General features: G+C 41.7%; 1 protein-coding gene across 1 annotated transcript in view; it reads left to right on the forward strand.

Moving 5' to 3' along the window:
• LOC141019931 (protein shisa-9) overlaps positions 1–18,149 on the forward strand; it is a 102,855-nt gene extending 84,706 nt beyond the window's left edge. Inside the window, exons 4-6 of the mRNA XM_073494968.1 lie at positions 7,377–7,497; positions 12,754–12,766; positions 16,918–18,149. Of these exons, the coding sequence (XP_073351069.1) occupies positions 7,377–7,497; positions 12,754–12,766; positions 16,918–17,478 (695 nt within the window). The 3' untranslated portion in view covers positions 17,479–18,149. The remainder of the gene's footprint in view (positions 1–7,376; positions 7,498–12,753; positions 12,767–16,917) is intronic.
• Positions 18,150–23,085: the final 4,936 nt, after the last annotated feature.

Below are 23,085 nucleotides of genomic sequence, written 5' to 3' on the forward strand. Positions count from 1 at the left end.
AAGTGTTCTCATACCACGTCATACGATTACTTTTTAGATGTCTTTTTAGTAAGGCCAGCTGAAAAATTTAAAAAATAAAAAATAATCCCAACTCATCAAATACTGATGCATAATGTGATGAGATGGGAATTCTTACAGATTGGACCTTCAAGAAGTTCAATGTAGAAACTTTTTTAGAAAGGCAACAAAGTCAGATGTAAGTTGTAAAATTGCTGATGCAAGTCTTCAGTGTCTGAGGATGTCCTGGGGGGAGAAAGTGTGATGTGCTGGTCCGAGGAGATATACTGCCAATCAGAGTGGTAAAGGGCAAGAGACTCAAAGAGTTGGTTCGGTAACATCACCTTGAGTCTGACTACGTTCTGACATTGAGAGCTACTCTGGAAAGACACTTTCAGAAGAAGACAGATGAGCTAAAAGTCAAGCTAGGCAAGCTAACGTTTGCTCTGACAAGCGACTTCTGGACAGCTCTCACAACTGAAAGCTAACTTCCGTTGCCTAAACAGGAGATCCGATCTAGTGAGCTCCTTTCTCCAGCAGAGTCACAGCCACAGAATGTAGTATGGAATTAGGTCCAGCTTATTCAATTTCTGTGGAGAACTGGACGAGAAGATCGATACTACTCTCATGACTGTATCCTAAATATGAACCTACAGCCAACAGGCAGTTAGCTTAGCATGAAAACGACCCTTAAAGGAGCACTATGTAGTTTTGGAGAAGAAATTCAAACTCAGAATTTAAATATTTACAATATTAATGAGGTAATTATATAAACAGATTTTTTTTTTTCCATAACAGAATAAACAAGCTGTTCTCAGAGGAAAATAAGGTCCCCAGAACACAAGCTAGAAACGTGGCAGGGTCCGCCAAAGTAAAGTTGTCCTTTAAGGTCAGTTTGTTTATTCGGTTTAGTCAGTCATCAAAACCTACATAGTGCAACTTTAGAAGTCAAAGCGTTTTTTTACACATTGGTTTTTACTACAAATTATAGACCAACATAATGTATGAATCCATGAGCTTTGGTGGGAGTAGTAAACAGATTTTATTATCATCCAACAGAGTCAAGCTAGCTGTTTGCCTGGTTGCTTCTTTGTATTTACTGTACAAACATTTGCTTTCTTGCCAGGAGTTAGATGAGAATATGTATGTTTTTTTTTTTGTTTGTTTTTTTGCCTAAACACACTAAATAAACAAACTGTCTTTGTTTTCATGACTGAATAAATAGAAAAAAACTATTTTACTTTGTTTATATTTGGCGGACCCTGCCACCTTTCTAGCTTCAAACAGTGTTCTGGGGACCTTATTTTCCTCTGAGAACAGCTTGTTTATTCAGTTATGGAAAAGATAAATATTTCAGTGTTTGTATTATTACCTCATTAATATTGTAATGATTAAAATTCTGAGTTTGAATTTCATCTCCAAAACTACATAGTGCCCCTTTAAGTTCTGAGTTGACGCTGGTTACATGCAGTGACTGGGGACACATGTATGATTTTGTAGCTTCTGCTCTAATAATTTCTTTTGCACCTCGGCCAGTGTCCTTAACAGCTGGAACATGTATTCTTTATTACACAGACTCATATTAAAAAATACTTTACAATTGTCTTTGTATTGTATTGTCTTTGTATCATCAGACAATTTTCCATTATATACCATAAAGTAAACTTCTCCTTCTCCTCCTCTGACCTCCTCTCAGTCCTTGTTGTTTTCTTTTTCTCTCCTTCTCTCAAACACTCACATGAAACGAAGTGACATATACGCCGCTTGGCTTTTCATGCACTGTGCTCTACAGTGCGCTCATTTTAGTCTGCATGGCGAGCAGGACTCCAACACTCATCCCCGCTACTCTTATGCACTATGCATTAAACAACACAGGACTCTCCTGTCTTTCTGCAGCCCACGACACTCTCTCCTCCTCGCATCATTTTCCTTTCTTCCTCTTTCCATCTCTCCATCCCTCTCTGTGTGTGACAGCAGTCATGTCAGAGTAAGGCTGGCTGAAGCACTTGCAGCAGTCTGCCTCTTTGATGTTGAGCCCTGCTGAATTAGGCCATCACCCAGTGGTGCTCTGCTGCCTGCCTGCACACACACCAGTCACACACACACACCCTACGCTTGCAAACACACACATACAAACAAAAACAAATGCATGCTGGCCAGAAAGCATGCACAATATACATGGTGGGCGCACACACACACACCTTAAATATTATACATTTCCTATTCTCACCTACATAGTATCCATCTCACACACACATTGTGAATTACAATCATATACTTTAAGTCCTCATTTCCTTCTCCGCTTCTCTTTAATAAACATAAATTTGAATTCTTATGAGTGCTTCTCCTCTGAGGCCGCTATACTATAGCACATCAAAGAACACGCACACACTCATGAATGCACACACGCAGGGAAAATGTAGGACATTCAGAGAGAATTTATTCAAGAATACAGAATACAGGCAAGAATTTATTCCCTTTCAATCTGCTCTCACTCTCGCTCATACAATACGGCCGTATGAATAGCAGCAAAGTGACTAAGGCAGGAAGCCTACTGAATTACACATAAAAACAGGCTGGTGACCTGACATTTCATAAAATGAAAATGATGTCTCCAAATGGAAATGCTGTATATACTCTGTTCACAGAGAGAAACTCAATTCTTTTGCAAAAAGATGAGACAGCTTACAACTGTGATATCTCTAGTTCAGTTCCCAATTCATAAGCAAAAGTATTGAGTGAGGGTATTGTGATGATAGAAAATGTTGCATTTAATCACATCTGAATCCTTCGCTGAACATTAAAGATGCAGTGATGAAAAACTCCTAGTAACTATGGATAAATAATGAGAAAGATTATTACCAGACTGTGTACCATTTTAGCTTCTTTTAGCTTATTGTTTACATTTTCTGGCCACTACTTTAATGTTTTTGGTAGTGTTCCCAGTGAGGTTTAAACGTGCAATATGTAAGAACTGGCCACTTGTTGATTCATACTTAAAACAAATAGGGGGCTGCATATCGCTAGAGTAACCACCAATTGCTGCCGACTGTAGCTGCCATTAGCATGTTAGACCAGTTCACCGTTCACCACCAGCTACATGGAGCACTGGGAGCTCAGTGCACCGGAGAAGTGCTGGTATTTCCCCTGCTAGGACGAGGGCTTTGAACTGGGACGGGACTAGCTGGTTAGCATGCTAAGATGTCATAACACCAAAACTGTTTTTTAACTCTTCACAATCAAATGTTGATCATTTTAGTCAAGTTTTGAATGTTCTCAAACACATTTTTATAGTGGGGATGCCAAGTTTGTGTATACTGAACTAAACCATGATGCTAACTTGGTATGGTGAGCACACCATTATCTGTATCTGTATCTGTTCAACCAACTAAATTATCTGTATCCAAATTCGGAATGGGTGGTGCTTAAAGCGGAGATGGTACCCTTGACTCTGGTGTCACACCTTGATTCCACCAGGCTTGCGGTCCTCGACACTTAATACCCCACAGGGAGCGTTTTCAGAAGCAGAATGATCGTGTTTATTTCTGAATTTTTCCTTGATTTTTGTGCTTCTGTCATGCAAGGCTATGAAATTAAATTGTTTCTTTTTTAGTTGGTTTTAATTGTTTATTGTTATTTCCGGTGTTGCTCTGCTGTAGACCCCGAGTCCGCACAAGATGTTTTATTTTGAAAACTGACCAGATTCTCTGGCGTGCCCTTCCGTCAAAAATAGACATCAACTCTGGCGGCTGTGTTGTGGCCCTCACACGGCGCAGACAGCCCCCTGTGGAATCTGGGGGTTAGAAAAAGATCACTTTTAATTTTGTTGTCCATATAACGCAGTGTCAAAAAAATCAGTGGGTGTTTTTAAGACCTAATTGGCAGCACTGTGTTCAGCGCATCGCTGCGCTCAAATTGGTCCAAGCGAGCAGTGCGCTGAGTGGCGCAACAAAAAGCTGTCGCGGTGCAGTACAACATATTGGAAATAATTGGTTATAGCGCAAAGGGGTGCCATTGCTGTGTTGTGTCTGAAAGAGCCTCCATACCCTCCTGTAGCATTAATGGTAAATGAATATTTCACTTTTTCACTGTGGACGTGTTCATATTACTTTTTCATTTACTTGACTTTTTTAGTTATTTTAAGTAAAGACATGAGAAATAACCCAAAAGCTCTCTTCCATGGCTTATTAGCATGGTTGTTATTAGTTTTGCCAAAGCAGGTTGTACAAGGCAAGAAAAAAGAGAGAAAATAAAAATATATGGTGTGCACGTTACTCCTGTATTCTCTCTCTGTCTCTCACTCTCTCTGTGCTCTCTGGTGGCCAGGAACAGCCCTGTGGTCAAACTGGAGACCGGCCAGAGATCTTTCCATCAATTAGTTGATTTTTTCCCCCCTGTCTATCTCTGCCTTCTACTCTCTATCTTTCTGTTCTTCACTCCATCCCTCTCTCTGTCTCATTATTTCCACTGTTGTTGGCTCGCTGGAAGAACGCTTGAGAACATGGCATCTGAATGTAGGACACTTAAAGAGCAAAAGCTATTTCTTCAAATGTTGTTATTAAGTAATCGCTCTAAAGATCCTAAAAAAAACCACTTTATTAAGCGCTCGCGGGCATCTTTTAATGTGATGTTTTGGTTTGTTTGTTTTGGGTGGCTGAAGGAAGCTCGTGCACCTTTAAACTTGTGTTTTCTGAAGTCTTAGATGAGTGAGTGAGGAGAGCAGGTGGCACCGGTGCTTCACATAAGACAACAACAAGCCACTATTTTACAAACACACACGCAGCTACACACGCACAACGTCACAACACCCCCCCGCCACACACAGCGTGTCATCACTGCATGTCAATTACACGGGGAAGTGAAGATCTATTTCTAATTCAATCAGTCAGCGCTGGTGTCACATCCCTCGCTCTCCTGCTTTCTCCCTGCCTCTCCCGCTCCCTCCGCCTCGCTCTCCTCTTCACCCCTCGCTTCATTCGCACTGATGCGTCTCAGGCATCGTGGGGCTGGTGGACGCGGGTGTCAGGTTTGTGTGTTCGTTTATGCATGTGTGTTGGAGAGACTGTGTGTGTGTGTGTGTGTGTGTGTGTGTGTGTGTGTGTGTGTGTGTAGTTCTAACCCTGTGGGTAACAGTTTAAGTTTTAGACTTTTGGAGAGTCGACATTTCTGAGGAGTGCGGTAATCCTGGCCTGACCTTGTTTCTTTCAAGGGCCAGGAGGGTTTTACAGTCAAAGATACTATGTGGAATATTTTCAAACCACTCATAACAACTTCTTTTTTTTCATGTTTCTTACGTAAAACTGTAACTTCTGTCACTATTTTTTCCCACATAAACCTGCATTAATCCATTTTGCAACAGTTGGCATCCTAAGTCCAATATTTACTCTCCTTTTAGCTCTGCTTTGGTCTCCACCAACTCACAAGAAAACTACCTGGCCCTTTAGTTGTAAAATGCTCCACTGGGCTCAACGGCTAGTTGCTAACTTTTTCTGTCTGTTGTATGGTGCAGGGCAGGTGGTGCACAGTGGGTGTTGACAGCTTTTTTGCTGCTAGAAATAAGGTTAATGAGAGCAGCGAGGCTGAACATAAGCAGTACAGTTGTAAAACCAAAACAATGAGCTGAAAGGCATCAAATAGTATATAGATGAGAGGAACAGCAGCGGCAGGTGACAAAAGCAGCTTTGGAAAAATAAACACCACCATCTTCCCGGGAGTTTTTGCACTCAGCTTCCTTAGATTTCCATAATCAACTTGTCAATATAACTCAAGTGCCATATGAACACACATGGGAGCACACGATCAATTGGAAAATTGCTAGAATTACCAGGATATTGACAGATTATCCAATCCAGACCCACAGTGCACCAAAGCATTCACATATTTACTTCAATCACTGCGACTATTGTAATTGCAGTCGCTCAACAAACTTTACTTCAGAATTCAACTCCTTGAAGCATATGGTTTCATCCCTTTGATGGAATAAGGCTCTGCTCTATGAGGAAGCTCTCAAATAATTGGAGCAATTGGTATTCTGTTGGAAGAAGAAATCCTCCCTTGATAAACATTTAATTTCAGTTAAATCATTAATATAAAAAATAAAGCACCTGAGGAGGAGATTGTGGTGGCGGCATGTGTGTATCAGCACAGTAAGTGTTAGTAGTGCCAGGCTGTAATGGCCAGGCTGCATCAGTATGACTGGAGGTTATAAGTAAGCAGTCAATTAGCCAATGATTGTGAAGCATATGACATATGACTTCAATGTTCTTCTCAAAATAACACAAACAAGGACAGGTGAATCTATGTGTTAAAACTTGATCTCAGAATCAGTTTAAGACATGACAAACCACCTCATACTTCTTGTTTTGCCAGAATAAATTCAATTTTATGTTGTGACACATCGTAGTTAAGGTCTGGTTATGTTCAGGCACAAAGAAACACTTGGTTAGGGTTAAGAAATGTCTTGGTTTGTCTCAACTTTTTTTAAAGAACACCAGTTTTTCAATCTCCAAAACATGGCTGGAAATGATCCTGAGGATTACTTAAATATATCCAGCAGTGTTGTGCTTACAAATGTTGAAACACAAGCTGGAACTGCAGTCACTGGCTTGGCAGCTCTATTTCCTCAACACTATCCCCTCTGTATCCCGATATGACAGTCAGGTCACAAAGATGTAATGTGAACGTGATACGACACATATTCTTAAAATTTCAGTCTGGTAAACGTTGTAACAAATGTATCCAGGACTTGCAGAAACATTAACCGCCAACATTTTATGCTTTAATGAAAAGCTGAGACTCATTATGTCCTAATTATTCACAAAGAATGCATTAATTGTGTGTCTGTTTGTCAGAATGTAAAGAGACATAAAAACATAAACTTGTAAACGTGTTTGTTACTTTGCCTGTCAGCTGCGAGGCCTGTATTAAATAACGTTCGCCTCTGTCCCGTTCAACCTGCACATCTGAAGGCTTTATGAATATATTTGTTATTTTAAGCAGAAACATTATGTAATGGGGGCTGATAGAAATGCGCACATGGTTATCCAACCCTTAGCTAATCATTACATCCGTTTTCACTAAACGAGCTTAACTTGCATCTTACATCACATTCTGGATACAGTGTACAAACATCACATCTAAAGGGAAAAACATAAATGTCTCCTTAAGTTGGAATCTGTCCTAAAGGGGCTCGACGTATACAAGCTGCAGAGGACTTAATTATGTGATACAGTGAGTTCCTCTTGGGATTATTCTCCTAATGCTTGTTAGCAGAAACATACATCTTCCTTGGCTGACACCTCAGAAATGTATTTATTAAGTGCTCCATATTTAAATGTAAACTCTCTCTCTCTTTGTCTGTCTCTCGCTCGCTCTCTCAGATCATAACCATTTGAACAACGCAGCCTTGTCTCCCCTGGGTCCAGCCATGGCCTTGTCTCATCCTCACAACAACCTGGGAATTGGTTTCAACAAGTACACCTCGCTCAAGGCCGTGGGTGAGTAACATTACACACACACAGACACATACTCACACACAGTCGGACACACACACACATACACATACACATACACATACCGACTATATGAAGACACACATGTTTGCATGTTTGAATACTTACTAATGGATCACAGAACACAGGCTTAATGAACTATGAGGCCAAATACTACAGTATAGACATACCTGAATGAGGATTATGAAAAATACACACACTGAATGGGGAAGTAGTTAAAGTTGTACCATCATCCATAAGGATAATGACTTTGTTATGAATCGGACTATCAGGCGATCACACGAGTCATGTTTGAGTGCTGAGTGTCATATTATATCATATCCCAGCAACCACTCACAAGATAGACAGCCTACAATGATTTCACTGTCCACCCACCTTACTAAGATAATGTCCACTGTGTTGTTTTTTGGTCCATCAGTTAGAATCATAGATAGACATAGATACAATATGAGAACATTGCGTAACGTTAATGGTGTATTAGCTTTAGGAAACATGGAAACGGGGAAGTCCTGTATTGAACAAAGCAGACATTAGGATCATCGTTGCCTCACAACCATGAAAAAAAACACAGTGAGTCGTTTGTTGTGGACGGGATAGTCATCTGCCTACAGCTCCGCTGCAATATTATGCTGACAGTTATTGACAGCTTGCCTTTCTGCTAATAGTAACCATGAATCGGCTCTGGAAAAAAGGTATGGCATAAATTCATGCTGCCATAATGTCATTATGATGACATAACTGGTACCTCAACTGTTTTACATTTAAAAAGAAAGAGTAAAACACACACACGTTAACACAGTGAGGCATTGGTGGATGGTTAGTGACAGTAGTCTGGACAGCAGCAGTTTGAAGCGACTGGTTCTCGCCTCGAGCTCGTCCTCAGGCCTCTCTCTCTCTCTCTCACACACACACACACACACACACACACACACACACAGAAACACACTGAGAAAACACACACATAAACATGTCCGAGCCAACACACACACACAGACATTATACTCCTCCCTTCTGCACATGCACACATAGAGGGCACAGGCGTAAACATGTACGTAGACACACACACACACACACACACACACCATCTATCATCTGATCACTGCAGACAGACAAGGACATGGTGACAATGATGAGGAGCGACAGTTTGACACATGAACATGTACTGTTCATTGACATAATATGCAAAGGAAGACAGGACTGTCCATCATAGCTGCAGAGTATCAGACACAGAATGTAAAGAGCATGAGACATCCAAAGTTTTAAAGGACAACGCCACAATGACTGCTTGTTAAGTCTGTCAAGCTTCTTATACGGCAAATAACGCAGTGAACATTAATAACAATGGCAGATTTACATAATTAAATTCTTTGTGAAACAAAGGCTCCTTGATTTCAGACAGTGGTAGACGAAACCAGACTATCCTTTGCTGAAAGGAAAACTGTCGCTAGCAATAGGCTAGCTAGTTAGTTATTAATAATAATTAAGCTATTGACTCAGTGGATAGATGGGAAAGGCTGTGTCTAGCTGATATATTTAATGTTTTCAAGTTGACAGGGTTTAATGGAAAAAAAAATGGCTCCATACAGCTCTTCTGACATAATCCAAGTCAAATTTGTCACAGTCGGAGTTTCAGTAAAGTTTCTCCTTTCTCAAAAACACTCAAAATTGAGTGATTTTATAAGGGAGTCCGGGGATTTTCTCTCCCTCTTCATCTCTTTGCTGTTATTAACTGTAGTTGCTGTGGCTGCTTTGAACTACAATATGTTGGTGTTCAAGTTTGCCGTCTTCTGTAGCGCAAAACTTCTCAAATTGTACATTTTTGTCAATAACAATTTCCGTTAAGTTATCCAGGCCAAATTTATACAAAAACATTGATGTCATACACCGTTTACCATAATGTCATTATGACTGACCTCTCAGCACCCCCAGATTGTTGCTAACTTCAACTGGCCAGGTGTAATATATTTCTAAATTAATTCATCGTCGGCATAAGTAACGACAATTACACATCCAATCGGCAAGCAAGCTCTCAGGAAGTGACAAGAAACTGACTCTAGTGACGTCATTGAGGACTGCTTTAGAACTCATGATTACATTGATTTATTCATTCATTTTTTTCATGTATTACTTTGAAATCTAGTGTTTAATGAGTGTACCATAATCATAATAAACTTCAATTCCACTATGTACTTTAGCTGTGAGGGCACACTTCTTATGGTTGTTGCCCCACACTCAACTGTTGGAGAGATTTTGTGCAGAATATTCAGGTGTAGTGACCCTTTACTTAAGACAGGAGAAAAGGGCAGACATTCAAGTGATGACTTACATTATAGCCCTCAGCTCACTAGCCTTTATGCTGCCTTTTTGAAAGATTTTTTGTAAGTTGATCGCAAACAGTGTTATAGAATAGGATGTGCAGTTAAAATGAGAAAAGCCAGCAAAGTGACTGAATAGAAGAAGCGCAGGAAGAGAGAAAATCTTGCCTCATTATTCTCTTCTGTGAGAAACAAAGGCCGATTGCAGCAGCAGCAGCAACCCCCCAACCACTCAACCATGAGCGACAGAAGTCAGCCACATCTCAATGAAGACTCGCTCAAAATAACAAATTCGCTCACACATTGAGGTGCAATGCTCCACTCTCTCCTCCCTCCCGACATCTAGGTGTTCTGTCTCTGTGTGATGACACATAGACGATGAAGTGCTCCTCTTTGTCCGCCTCCGTTTGGTATCTGCTGTTTTTGTCTCTGCCTAACACACACACACACACACACACAAACACTCCTCTGTATTTACTCTACTGTTCCAGTGCAGTTCTGATGTTTCAGCTAACACAACACACCTATAACACACCTAAAGTCATTTTTTTGGTTTGTTTATTGTGTCCTTGTACCTAGCATGCACTCACAAAGTGGGAAACATAAACGTAAACACAACCCATCATCTTTTCACACATGCTTATCAGCTCTCTCGCTGAGCAATAAACCCGCCACCGGGTCCGGAGATCCTGGCTGTGCGGACAAAGTCATGGCTAGGACACACAACAGTTTGGGTTGGGATTGTTGACCATTTGCCAAGCTAAACAGCATGTATTTGCACCAAGCTGCTTTGAAGTCTTTATAATCACATTTGGACTAAATTCAACTGTTGACCGCTCATGTTTGTTTTCTAAAATATCTCCTACAAAGCAAGATACAAGTGGTAAAAATGGAGAAAATGAAGCAGTGAGCACAAAACGACAAAAAAAGACGGAAAAGACAAAGAGCATAACAGGTCAGAGAGGTCGGGACTCTGTGACAGCAAACCTCTGCCAGGTGCAGCAGCAGGACTCTGGCACGAACACCTCGGATATATCTATCTTAATTAAAGGAGGACAGGTGGACTGGCAGTGAGAAAATGTTGGATAAAGATGCTAAAGGTTAGAAAGTGAGAAAGTGAGAGAGACAGAGACAGAATGAACAAGCAGGATGTCAGAGTGAGAGGAAGAAGAGATAAAGATATGTGGTTGAATTTAGATGGTCTAGGTTTGTCTTGAGGAAACAGTTAGAAATACTAAATACTTGACAGTCAGTGAGTATAATGTGGAAACAGACAACCCTCCAAAGCATTTCCCAGTAGATTTGTTGGCGCCAATGTCGCACAGACAACCTTTTTCTTTTTCTTTAGAGGAGCAACACAGGACAAAACATTTCATTTTGTCTATAATGGAGACATGAAAGCACATAGAAATGGATTTGATCACCAGTCAGCCTTCATTTTCCTGAGAGATTTGACAGACATAATTACATAGTGGAAGTGAGGTTGAAAGGAAACCAATCTAAACGCTGATGGTGTCATTATTCAAAAGCCATTACAACATTTAGTTCACAATTTTGTATGTCGCAAAAACTTGTCTATTGCCTGGTAAATGTACAGGATTCACTATGGTTAAAGGGGCAATATGTAAAAATTTGCCACCTGTCAAAGAGTAACTGCTAACTGCTGCTAACTGTAGCCGCCTTTGCTAGCTAGCTCAGTTAGAGGTTCAGACTGGGAGCTCATGGACCAAGGGAGTGTTTACACAAGTAGCATGGGAGCCTTGGACTGGGACGAGTCCAGTATCACAGTGTCCAGTGTTTGTTCCCATGTTCACAAATCCTGCAGATTTAATTTCATGTCGATTTCACAAACTGTTACTGATACTGAGCTGGATGCAGGTTAGTCTCCAGCGAGTGTCAGGTTACCAGAAAAGACAAGATGAGACAGAAGGTGGACGGATGTCTTCAAAAAAGGCGTGAAACTCTGTTTGCCAGGACACCAGGACTCCAAATCTGAGCCAAGACTGCCTGAAGTCTTTTTAAATTACAGTAAAGTCTAATAATCCAACAGCCTGGACAACATTTGAAGATGCAGTAGAGAACATTCCTGATTTTAGAGTAACGACATCATAACAACAACAATGATTGATTGTCATTTGCTTTTTGGAATTCCCATTGAAACCACCAAATGTATCCATCGATTCACTGATTTCACAAGTTTTTTACTTGTTGTAGGAAAAAGTTTAAATGAATGTTGTAGCATGGTAATGGGTAAAATAAATTTGGGTATTTTTCGATGAATACATGAATTAAAGTGATCTCAAATTCCCCAAAAGATTGCTTTGAAGATGAAGGAGCGCCGCTGGTTCAAGGGTTCTTTTTCAGTGAAGTACCTGGAGACTAATGAGGAGAAAGTTCATTTTCAAGACATTTTCCGAACTTGTATTTTTATGAGATGGAAACATTCTGGTTTGAGTAAAGATTTGTTCTGTAACTTGTGAGTTTATTGGTTGTCTTGCAGGATATAATGTGCTGTGCACTGCAGGACCTTCCTGTGGCTCCATACTTAAAAGATGTAGAATGTGCTGTCAAGCGTCGCTCAGAGCCCACAGAGCTCCCAAAGTTTAGCACCCAATACTTCAGTCCGGATTTCTTTTTAAATATTTCTATTTGAGGTAATGGTGCAGCTCTAAGAACATGTTGTCTGGGGTTTCGATTTTTCATTCAGTATAAGACATCATACTGCTGCAATGAATTGTTGAACAGGCAGTTACAGAACAAACTGTCATAGAAAACACGTGGAAAGAGGGAGTTGAAGAGAGTTGAAGAGGAAAAGGATGCAGATGAACATACTGTATTTAATGTGGCCGATATGTTGTCAGAAAGTGCATGTTTCTGAAATTGTAACGGTAGGTTGCAAAACTGCACCTAAAAGTCATGAAGTGCGACAGGTGGTTGCTGGATATAACACGAATGATGGGCTACTAGCAGAAAAACATTAGGACGCGTAAATGATATGCATAATAACTGTGTTTTAGGTCTTATGCCATTGTGATGTGTGTTAACATGCATCATACTGTGCAGGTTCACTCAGACTAACTGCTCTAAAACAATAAAATGGTTTAAAAATAGACCAAATAGAATCCAGTATGTTGTCAAACTCTGTTAGCCTTTGGAGAGCCCAGCTTATGCAGTTATAATGGGGTGGCCCAGATTGGGCCCGCGGGCCTCGCTTTAGGCTGCTGCTGGAAAGAGAGCAGGAGCTGATGTTGTTGAAGTGCACGAAATAAATGAAATACAGATGGAAAGAATGAAAACAAGAGACAGAGAGAGAGACACAGAGAAAGGACAAGCAGATGGAGAGTCTGTGAAATGGAGAGGGAGGCGCATAATACAGTCACAGCGGACCCCGCTGTCAGGTGCTCCTGCTGGCAACATGTGTGGAAATACTCAAATGGACAGCAACAGCAGTTGTTGTGGGGAGGAAGAGTGTGTTTAATTCATTGTTTCTGCACCGTCCCAGATTCTCCGGCCCTGTCCAGAGATTTGAACCAAATTTCTCTCGAATTTTAGAGCTGCTCCAAAAAGAGACATACAAGTGATAACCACGTTCCTAAAACGCAGGGGTTTTACAGCATTCTGTACATTAAACCTGAATCCTGTCTGTCTATCTGTAGCAATCCTGCTGACGTCAACTGAGCCTGAAAAGCTGCCAGAACCTTGTGATGCACTTCACAGCAAAGACGCGTACAAATCAAGCCGCTTACTCCCTATTCAATGTGCAAAGAACGTATGTAAATGTGTTCTTTGTTGCACAATGCCCGGCACACATGCAGTCGCACACACATGTAAATATATGAATGTACAGACACAAATGCACACACATTCATATTGCACCCCAATCCTCATCACGTTCATCCCTATCTTCAAAATTTTAAATGACAGCAAAGCAGTTTTAGTATTCATGCTCCTCATTCTAAGTCATCAATATCGTGACACAATACACAATGATTATTGCTTTGTTAATACGAGTTATGCCTCCTAAATCTCTGTAATTTGCACAATTAAAGTGATTAATGTAAAAGCTTTTTTGGGCTTCCGTACAAGGATCCCAAGTTAAGCCTTAATTGGCTGACTTCTGCACAAAACCATTCTGAAAAATAATTGATAATAATTAGGTATCCATAAAGAGCATTTTGTCTGACAAAAACCCAGCAAAAACAGTGATTCATATTTTTTTTTCTATCAAGTTAATTTTACTTTTTTTCGCTAGAAACATGGCAGGCCAAATCAAACCTTATGGCTGGCCCATGGGCCCTACTTCAGGCAGCCCTGGTCTAAACGTTTAACTACTTGATGTGGCACTAAAGTGCTTCTCAATTTAAAGACATAATATGTAACATTTCACCATTACAATCACAATAAACAGCTAGACCTTTGTTATGCATTGTATTTTGCTGATTTGTGTGCTTAAATCATCCTTAACATTCCAAGACAACGTTCAAACCAAGAGAAATCTGTAAAAATATCAAATGATACTGTGGGGAAAGTGAGGAAAGAAGACATCTCGTCTGTGAACATTTCGTCTCGAGTCTCAAACAAAGCTCCCATGATCCCACGCTACCTCAACAGATCATCAAACTACATGTTTTTCTTTCCATTGTTTTGATGGAGAGGCGCTTAGTTGTCCTGGTCCGCTGTTCAAAAAATGCAGAAAATGACCTTGTCTAGTTTTGTAGCTGCACTTTGATAACTGATCATGGTCAGCGCTTATCTCGTGACAAATATATTGTAGCTCCTGTGCCTCCCCATATTCCACCAGTTGAAAGCTCTTAATTGTGAAGCAGCAGCAGAAGGATGCTCTCTTTGCAACCAGCATCTGAATCCAGCACAACCAATTAAAAACTGCTGTAAAGAGAGAAAATTACTGAATATAAATACATTTCATAGCTATAGCAGAAATAGGCCAACTATAAATAGTCATTTTTTGATTTCATAAGAACCTTAAGGATTATAACTTTAAAGACCTCTGCAGTATTCTCTGGTGACATGTTCATTCATGGGATGTATTAAACATTTCAGCTGCTCTCTTGCACCATCTAGGTGGTAAAGGTCCTCTCCTTGACCAGAAAAATAGACGATGGAAATAGTTCAAAACATTAAACATCTTTCATCAATCAACCATTTTTTGTTTAAAAATTACATTTCGGCTGCTTTGTCGTGTCATGAGGAAAAATATCCAGTTACACAACAATTTCCGTGGTTGTAGAGAAAATCAGGATTGCATTTAAATCTCTGGTTACGGAGAGAGTGAATGATTACTGCCGATGTCTCCTTCCTCCACAGCTGCTGCTGTGGTGCCCTGCAGTTAACACACTGGGCCCACATTTGAAGTGTTCAATAAGCAATTACCAGACGGTGATAGCGCTGGACAGTTCTCCTCACATGTGTGAATGTGAGACTACTCCTCAAGGTGTTTCCTGAAAGCACAAATATCAGAAAATGTTCTCAGTCGTCCTGAGTAGAATAAATGATTGGAAATGAATCGACAGCAATAGCTAGAAAGGGAAAAACTGCAGTAGATAAAGTCATTAATGGATGACTTCTGTTAGTGGTGTTTATCTGAAAACTGTTCAAAGACTTTCCTCTATTTTCCTGTAATTGCAAGCACAAAACTTGGAGCTCAAGCGGCCCAATGGTGCAAATATAAAGCACCTAAAATATGCTTTCAGATGAATGTTTCAGAAGAGCACAGGGTACGGTTCTCTCTGTCACGCATGCATGCATTAACACCCGCGAATAAACCAGCAACACTCACTGACATTCATTACAACAAATTCAACACAACTGCTCATAAATCTCTGACCGGACTGTTGACATAATCTTATCATCATGTTCTTGTTTGGAGTGTAATAATGATAAGATCAGGCACACAGAGCACAGACAAATGTGTCTAGTCATGAACATGTAGTACAAGCTGCCTCTTGTTGTCTTACAAGGAAGACAGATGTTACCATATTGAAATATACCAGCAACAAAACATAATGTTTTTGCTTTTTAATCTCAGTTTTTAATCTTATTTCTCTCCAGGAAGAAGGAGCCAATAAAATGAGGCTAGTCAAACAAGGTTGTTAGTGTCTTTAGGGCAGAGTGTGTGTGATGCCGGGGGTATAGTGGTGATGACCGAACAGCAGAGTCGAGTTCCACTGAGGGAGCCTGCTCTAATCTGACTCGACACGCTGAACCCGCTCTATTTTTATTCCCTACAAATCTCCCACTTTGCCCGACACTCACTCAAAGGGCTTTTTCCCTACATTTGTGGGTTATTTCTCCTCTTCCTCTGTCTCTCTCCCTCTGTTTGCTTCTCCCCGGTGCCGTTGGTATTTTTGACTCCATGGTCAGTGTGAAGACGGTTCAAAGCTCAAACACATAAATATGGAACACTCATATCCTCATGGACACAGACACACTGACGCCTGAGCAATGGAGCAAGTGGAGCAAATGCATGCCCATTATTCAGTCGGGAGGTGCAGAGTCATGGTTTTGCAACCCCACATTTTGTCTTTTTTAAAAATACAACTTATAATCATAACATTTAGCTAAACTATGATCATGGACGGACAACAGAGCATATGCCAGTGTATGAATGAACCTGCTTGGCCCACTGACTCAGGCCAAACTTTAAATTATCTAAAAGTAGTAATGCAGTTGCCAACATGCAGAAGTGATTTGTGAGTCAATGTTACCTATCTTGTCAGCCCAACCACTAATGTAACTGTGTAGCTCTTTTAAGTGTAACGTTGCAGTTTACCCATTTTTCCAAATGCAACATGACATTATTCACCCTTTTATGGGCTTACTCTTAAAGGAGCACTATGTAGTTTTGGGGAAGAAGAGAAAGATCTTCATTGACTGATTCTTGTATCCCTAAACAAACTAAATAAACAAACTCTCTTTGTTTTCATGATTGAATGAACTGAATAAACAAACTGACCTTAAAGAACAACACAATTCCATACTGTTTTACTTTGTTTATATTTGGCGGACCCTGCCACCTTGCCAGCTTCGCATCAACAAAAACCACTGATTGCTTTTATCAATAGCTGACTTTTCACCATCATAATTTAACCATGTCTCTTCCTTTTTTTCTCTTCCTCCACTGTCTCTCCCATCATCCAGACACGACTGCGAGAGACTACTACAAGAGCTACCCGATGGTAGATTACACCCACCGCCAGTCCCCTCCCACTTTCCAGCCAATCAACTTCCACCCCAAGGACAAGCCCTTCCTCCCACCGCCCGACATCCACGCGCCACTGGCCATCACCATCAATGCCTCCCAGATCCCCAAACCGAAGATCTCCAAGACCAACACCCACCCGCTCACCTCCAGCTCGGCGTTCAAAGCATGGGACCCCAGTAAGAGCCACATCCAGCACCCGGTGGCCTCCCACATGACCCTCCAGCAGCAGCAGCACCACCCCATCCAGCAGCAGCAGCACCAGACGCTGCACCAGCAGAACAGCCGGCGCCAGGCCTATTCCAACAAGAGGCAGTTCAGCATCGAGACACTTCCCGAGCTCTTCTCGCAGCCGCTGGGCTACGGCCACTCGCCGCACATGCACCCCAAGCACAAGGGACTGCCCACCAACAGCAAGACAGAGGTCACTGTCTGAACATGGGGATGAACGGGTGAATAGACAGAAGAGGAAGTAGAAAGAAATGCTCAGATATCTTTTATATCCACAGCCGTAATGGCGAGAGGGGAGCAAGCGAATATCGTGTATAATCCGAATTTTTTTAACTCTGCATTTTCCTCATCGTTGTTGACAACAATATTAATAATGTGAGTGATGTTTGTCTACTTTTTAAGACCGCTGGATCAAAACAGCAGCAGCAGATAAGCTGTGAAGGTGGTGGATTGGCAGGTGTTGGCTGTGACTCTTTGAACCCGGCGGCTCTTCTAAATAATTGAGTGGCCTCTCAGTGTGTTGGCACACCTCTCTCCTTCTCCTCTTCCTCTCTGTCCCCTCTCACCTCTCTGACACTCTGCACTGGCTCTGTAGCACCACTCCACCACGCACAAATGTTCAAATCCCACACGCAGACGCTTTTTACCCCACAAACCAGCCCCGCCCCCGGCCCCGCTTTTTCAGAGTCCGTCAGAAAGGCTGATGTAGGGGAGTGTTTCCCCTAAGACTTCAGCTCCCCATCAGCAGAGACAATGCCATTGTGTTGTCAGCTCTCGTTGCCCTCCAGCCCCTCCGGAGAGTGAGATATCAGCCTGGCAATTCATACCAGAGAGAGGAAGGCAGGGGTGGGAGGAGGAGGGGGTTGGTTATTCATCTCATTCCAGGGGCAAATGAGATGAGAAGGATCTGAACCATGCACACACACACACACACACACACTACACACTTGTCAAAAACTACAGAAGGTTCCCAGCAGTGTCAGAGACCACAGGCACCCCCCACTGACACACAAGCAGACACAGACTCCACTCTCCACGCACTGATCCTCAGAAACTGGGGAAGTGAATACGCAAGCTCTCTTGTTGGTATTTGTAACGGTTTGTTGAGCTGCTCGTTTCAGTCACCGTCTCTTGTATCATTGTGGATGTTTACCTCTGAAGAAAACCCAGGATGTGTCCCTGAAAAGAGGGCGAAGGTGTCCATGTATTCAGAAAGGTCATCACAAAGTCATTGCATTCTTGCTTCCTCTCTGGCTTTTACAGATGGGACTGGGTTTCTGTCAGAGAAATGTCAGCCAGTGCTGCATATTGTTACAGGCTTCTGGTTGTCTCAGGAAGTGAAATGAATATATGAATATATACACAAAGATCCACTTTACTGCATTAAGGCGACAGGTCCATAAGTTTGCATGTCATTATTTCATAATCAAACACTAATTATTAACAACACAGAGAGTTTTTACAATGTGGGAAGAAAAAGCGTTGATGCATTGCAGGAACACCTTTTCCCAGCATGGCTTTACCTCAGCACAGCTGTTTGATGCATGTGTTTGCTGCTGCTATGCTAACGTAATCTGTGAGGCCGAAGCCACCTGCCAGTGCTGTGCAATTTACTCCACTCCCAGTAAATGAAGTAGCTACTTTAACCTCCACAAATGAATGACTGCTGGCACCTGCTTTAAATGCTATCTATCACATTCAACACATCCGGTTTCTTTGGCATGAAAATGGTCAAATTTTACAATTTAAAATTCATCATTTTATTACAGTTAGTAATCCCAGTAGTGCTCCATTACTTTGACAATTTGGGGGTTGATTCACTGTCTACAACCAAGATGGTGATTGCAAAGTAAGCCTGACCCATAGAGTTACAATAGCTGCATTTATGGGAAATTCACCAGGTTGACATATACAGGAATCCTCTATGAAGAAGCAATTTGTAAGATATGGCCAGAAGCTTTTATTGTTTTATATACATTCTCACGAGAATGCACAGTGTTGACATGATGTCAAAGACGTCTATGTACTGTGCTGCTGAGATGTCTACTTATAAGCATGCTAACTAGCTAGCCACAGCCTGTCCTGTCCCGCAGTACCACTTTGTACTGCAATAGGAAGTGGTCCGCTAGCCCTTAGTAGTTTCAGCTGGGAGTTTTCTATGTTTCACAAGCTTTCTTAGCTTTTAGTGTAATACATAAAAAAATAAACTCTGGACAGGATGTCAGGACAGGACAATGCAAATCTATTTTCCTTAGAAAACAGAACTGAATTCAAGTTTCTCTCTTTTACTGAACTAAGACAAGGCCTCGCTAAATCATTGTAAAACACATTTCATTCCAACTTGAGATAAACAGTCTTTGTTTGTCATTAACATTGTAACACAATTTCTCCTGTCATATGCTGCCCCATCTGGCCTTATTTTACAAAATGCACCTTTAAACGATGCAGCTTGGCTGAGTGACAAAGTAATGTAACAAGTAATGCAGGTTATTACTTCTACTGATGAGTAATATACTGCATTTTTCAAATAACTCGTCCGATGCTGGTTATTGATGCCTTCAGTCTACATATTCTCCTCCTCCAAAAAATCTCCACACCACATATTGTCACCTTCTCCTCCCCCGCAGAACAGCAAGTCTGACTCACTGATTGAATTCACCTTCATTTGTTATCATGAGGACACCAGCTCTGCCGCAGTGCATATGCCTGGCACATGCTAGGGCACATCAGACAGGTGGTGGAGCCTAATCAAACAGCAGCGCTTACCAGAGTCACACGCTATTTAGCACTTTCTCTCCCTCTTTAGCTCTCCCTCTCTTTTTGTGCTCCCTAGCAGACTGTCCTCCACCCACCCGACATCCCTCTGTGCATCCACGTCCATGGAGGGCTGAGTGATGGGTCCCAAGCACTCTTCTGGTTGTTTGGTACCCGGTGCTCCAAGCTGTTGTATATCATGATATTCACACTGGGTCGTCTTTGCATGTGTGTGTGCGTGAGAACTATAATTAATGAAAGAGTCCGTCACAGCGTGGCAGAGTTCACTCCCTGATACGCCATCGCGCTCACACACATGCAAGCGATTTCGATCACACACAAACTAACACAGGCTGAGGCATGATCGACCAGATGCTTTGCGATATATTATTCACATCTGGAGATTCCACGCCACCTTAAAAATTAACCAAGTGGATTTTACTTAAAAGCTGTTTTAAATTTTGAATCCATTCAATTTTCTCCCAAGCTGAAATGTCACTCACCCAAATTCCCCCAATTTGCATCTCAATTTTATGGAGCTGTGAGTGCACACAGGAGAACAAAATGGGCAACAGAGTAAAACTTTAACGAGAGAATAAATTAGCAATATTATGCTTGTTTGTAATGCTGCAATGGCTTCTCTGCTTTACCTCTCCAAGATGTGAAAAACCTGTAAGGCAAGCTGTTGGAGCGGCGCTCGGAGCCGCTGGCATGCTTTTGTAATAAGGGATCAGCAGAGAATGGGGATCATGAATACAAAAGCATCAATGGGATATGCATGGTGTGAATATGCATCAAACACATCTGCGCTTATGCTCTTGCCAGCACTGCACAGTATGTAATGTACCATGTTACAGCAGGTTTCTTCTACCCTCTCTCTTTGACTTTTATTCCCACGAGGTGCCACACTTTAAGTGGGTCACTTCATACGAAAAAGTTTTCTGGCCTCTAAAAGCCCTACCAAAATATTCTGTGGGGTCTGTCCTTAATCACTCGGAATGCATTAGAGGTTGAGAACAAACGAGGAATGACAGCGAGTAAACAAGCAATATGCGTCAGTAAAGCAATAAGCGCCCAACCGTCCTCACCCCATCCTTATCTCTCCGTGTGTCTCACTATGTGGAGCCCTGCTCCGAGTTTAGGGGTGGGTGCTAATGAGGGCGCGGGTGTTAAAACCAAAGGGAGAGCCGAGCAAAAGAGTTGGCTCGGCAGAGGGCTTGGGAGCAGATGAAGGAGATGAGACAGTAAAGAGAAATTGGGTTGCGTGGACAAAGCTGATACGGCCATGGTTGTTTTTCATTCAGATTTGTCTGGGTCGTCTAAAGACATTAATTCTGGGTTTTATCTCTCTGATGTGCTCAGACGACCAGCTTTCAAAAGGCTGCAGATGAAAGGGGGAGTCGGTCTTTGCTCTGAATCGCACAATTTCAACACTGTTGTTGTTGTGGTCGGGTCTTGTGAGGAGCAGGACCCATTCATACAAACAGCGCCGGAGGTTTGACACAACACTGGCTACAGGATTTACAGTACGTCCTACAGTACAGGACAAACAGAGCCTGAGGACAGGCTACCAGCAAACCTGCAGAGACTCACGACTTCTTCACAGCTTTCCTCAAATTTTGTCGGCTGGCACGGCTCACAGTGATTGGCTGGCGGTTTAAATGAGCTCTGTGAGGAGCTGATTCTTGAATATCGGTTTGCTCTTTCTGGAGATCCGCATCAGAGGTGCCACAGTCACAAGACACAATCATGCGGATGTGCTGGTAAAAACCTTTTAGAGTTAATTTCCCTGTGGTTGGAATCCAGGATTTTTTTCATCAATGCTGGATGGACTACTGACTCCCTTCAGGCAGAGGACTGCCTGTAAAAACAGTTGGTGAAGCTGAATAAATTGGACTGAAAAGCCTCTGATGAGCCACAGTTTTGCCTCTGCTGTGGACGATGTAAATACTTGAACACATGCACAAACACGCACACACACAAAACAAGACACAGGAGCCACAGAGGTGTAACACTAATTATATCTTCCATACAATGTCCACGATTTGTGGTACGAAACAGGACCAAAAGCCTTGAATCAGGAGAAACTGAGTACACCTAACTGATGTCTGAACCATCCAAAACAGTGAGAATGCTGAGACTGTTTTGGATCATCAGCTTAGAGTGCGTTTACTCAATCTCTCCTGATTGATGACAGACTATGGCGTCACTCGCTCATGTCAGAGCTAACTGACTGTTGTTTGTAAAACTTCCTCTCTATAAAAAGAAACAATGCAAGTATTCTACCGCAGGTTATCTGAATGCAACCTGGTAGACATACTTGGGCTCCATGATCCCTAGCAATATATAGATTATGGTGTATGGTTCAATTGTTTCTTTGTTTTCTGTCGAGTTTGTTTTTTGTACTGTGTTTTTTCAAGGATTAAGCTCCTGCTGTCAAAAACAAGAAAAAAAGAAAAAAAAGTTCATTTGACTGATGGAAAGTGCTTCCAGATTTTAGATTCATGGCTGCGCACCCTCCCTCCCCTCCCCCCCCACTCACCCTCCCTAACCACCAGAGGATGTCAAATGTTCGATGCTCGTGATCTCTTGAGTTACACTGTATGGTATACATGCACTCACGTACTTAATGTTAAAAAGATATTGCATTGTATCCAAGTGCTTTGCCAACACATTAGCTGAAAGACGGAAAGGAAGATTCAGTGATTTCCTGTACAGCTTTTGCATCTGCAAAAAAAAAAGAAAAAAAAAAAAAAATCATGCGTTGTTTCATGATAATTTGTATTGGGCAGCAATAGGCTGCCTTGGATTGCTATGTACTACTTGTGTATATATGTATGCTGTACCACTTGTCTGCTGTGAAATTTGTTGACTACTCAGCTTATATAAGGGCTTTTTATAGATATAAAAGCAGACCGGGCAATCTGACGTCGCTCTCTGTAACTCAAGTCAAAATTTCTCTAGAGGTTTTTTTTAGGGATGAAGGGATATGAACCGAATTTTCATGCATACAAAATGCTATATAGATAAAGTTTTGACTGACTAACTGACTGAAATG

This window comes from Pagrus major, chromosome 23 (assembly GCF_040436345.1).
Source record: "Pagrus major chromosome 23, Pma_NU_1.0".
NCBI classification, from domain to species: Eukaryota; Metazoa; Chordata; class Actinopteri; order Spariformes; family Sparidae; genus Pagrus; species Pagrus major.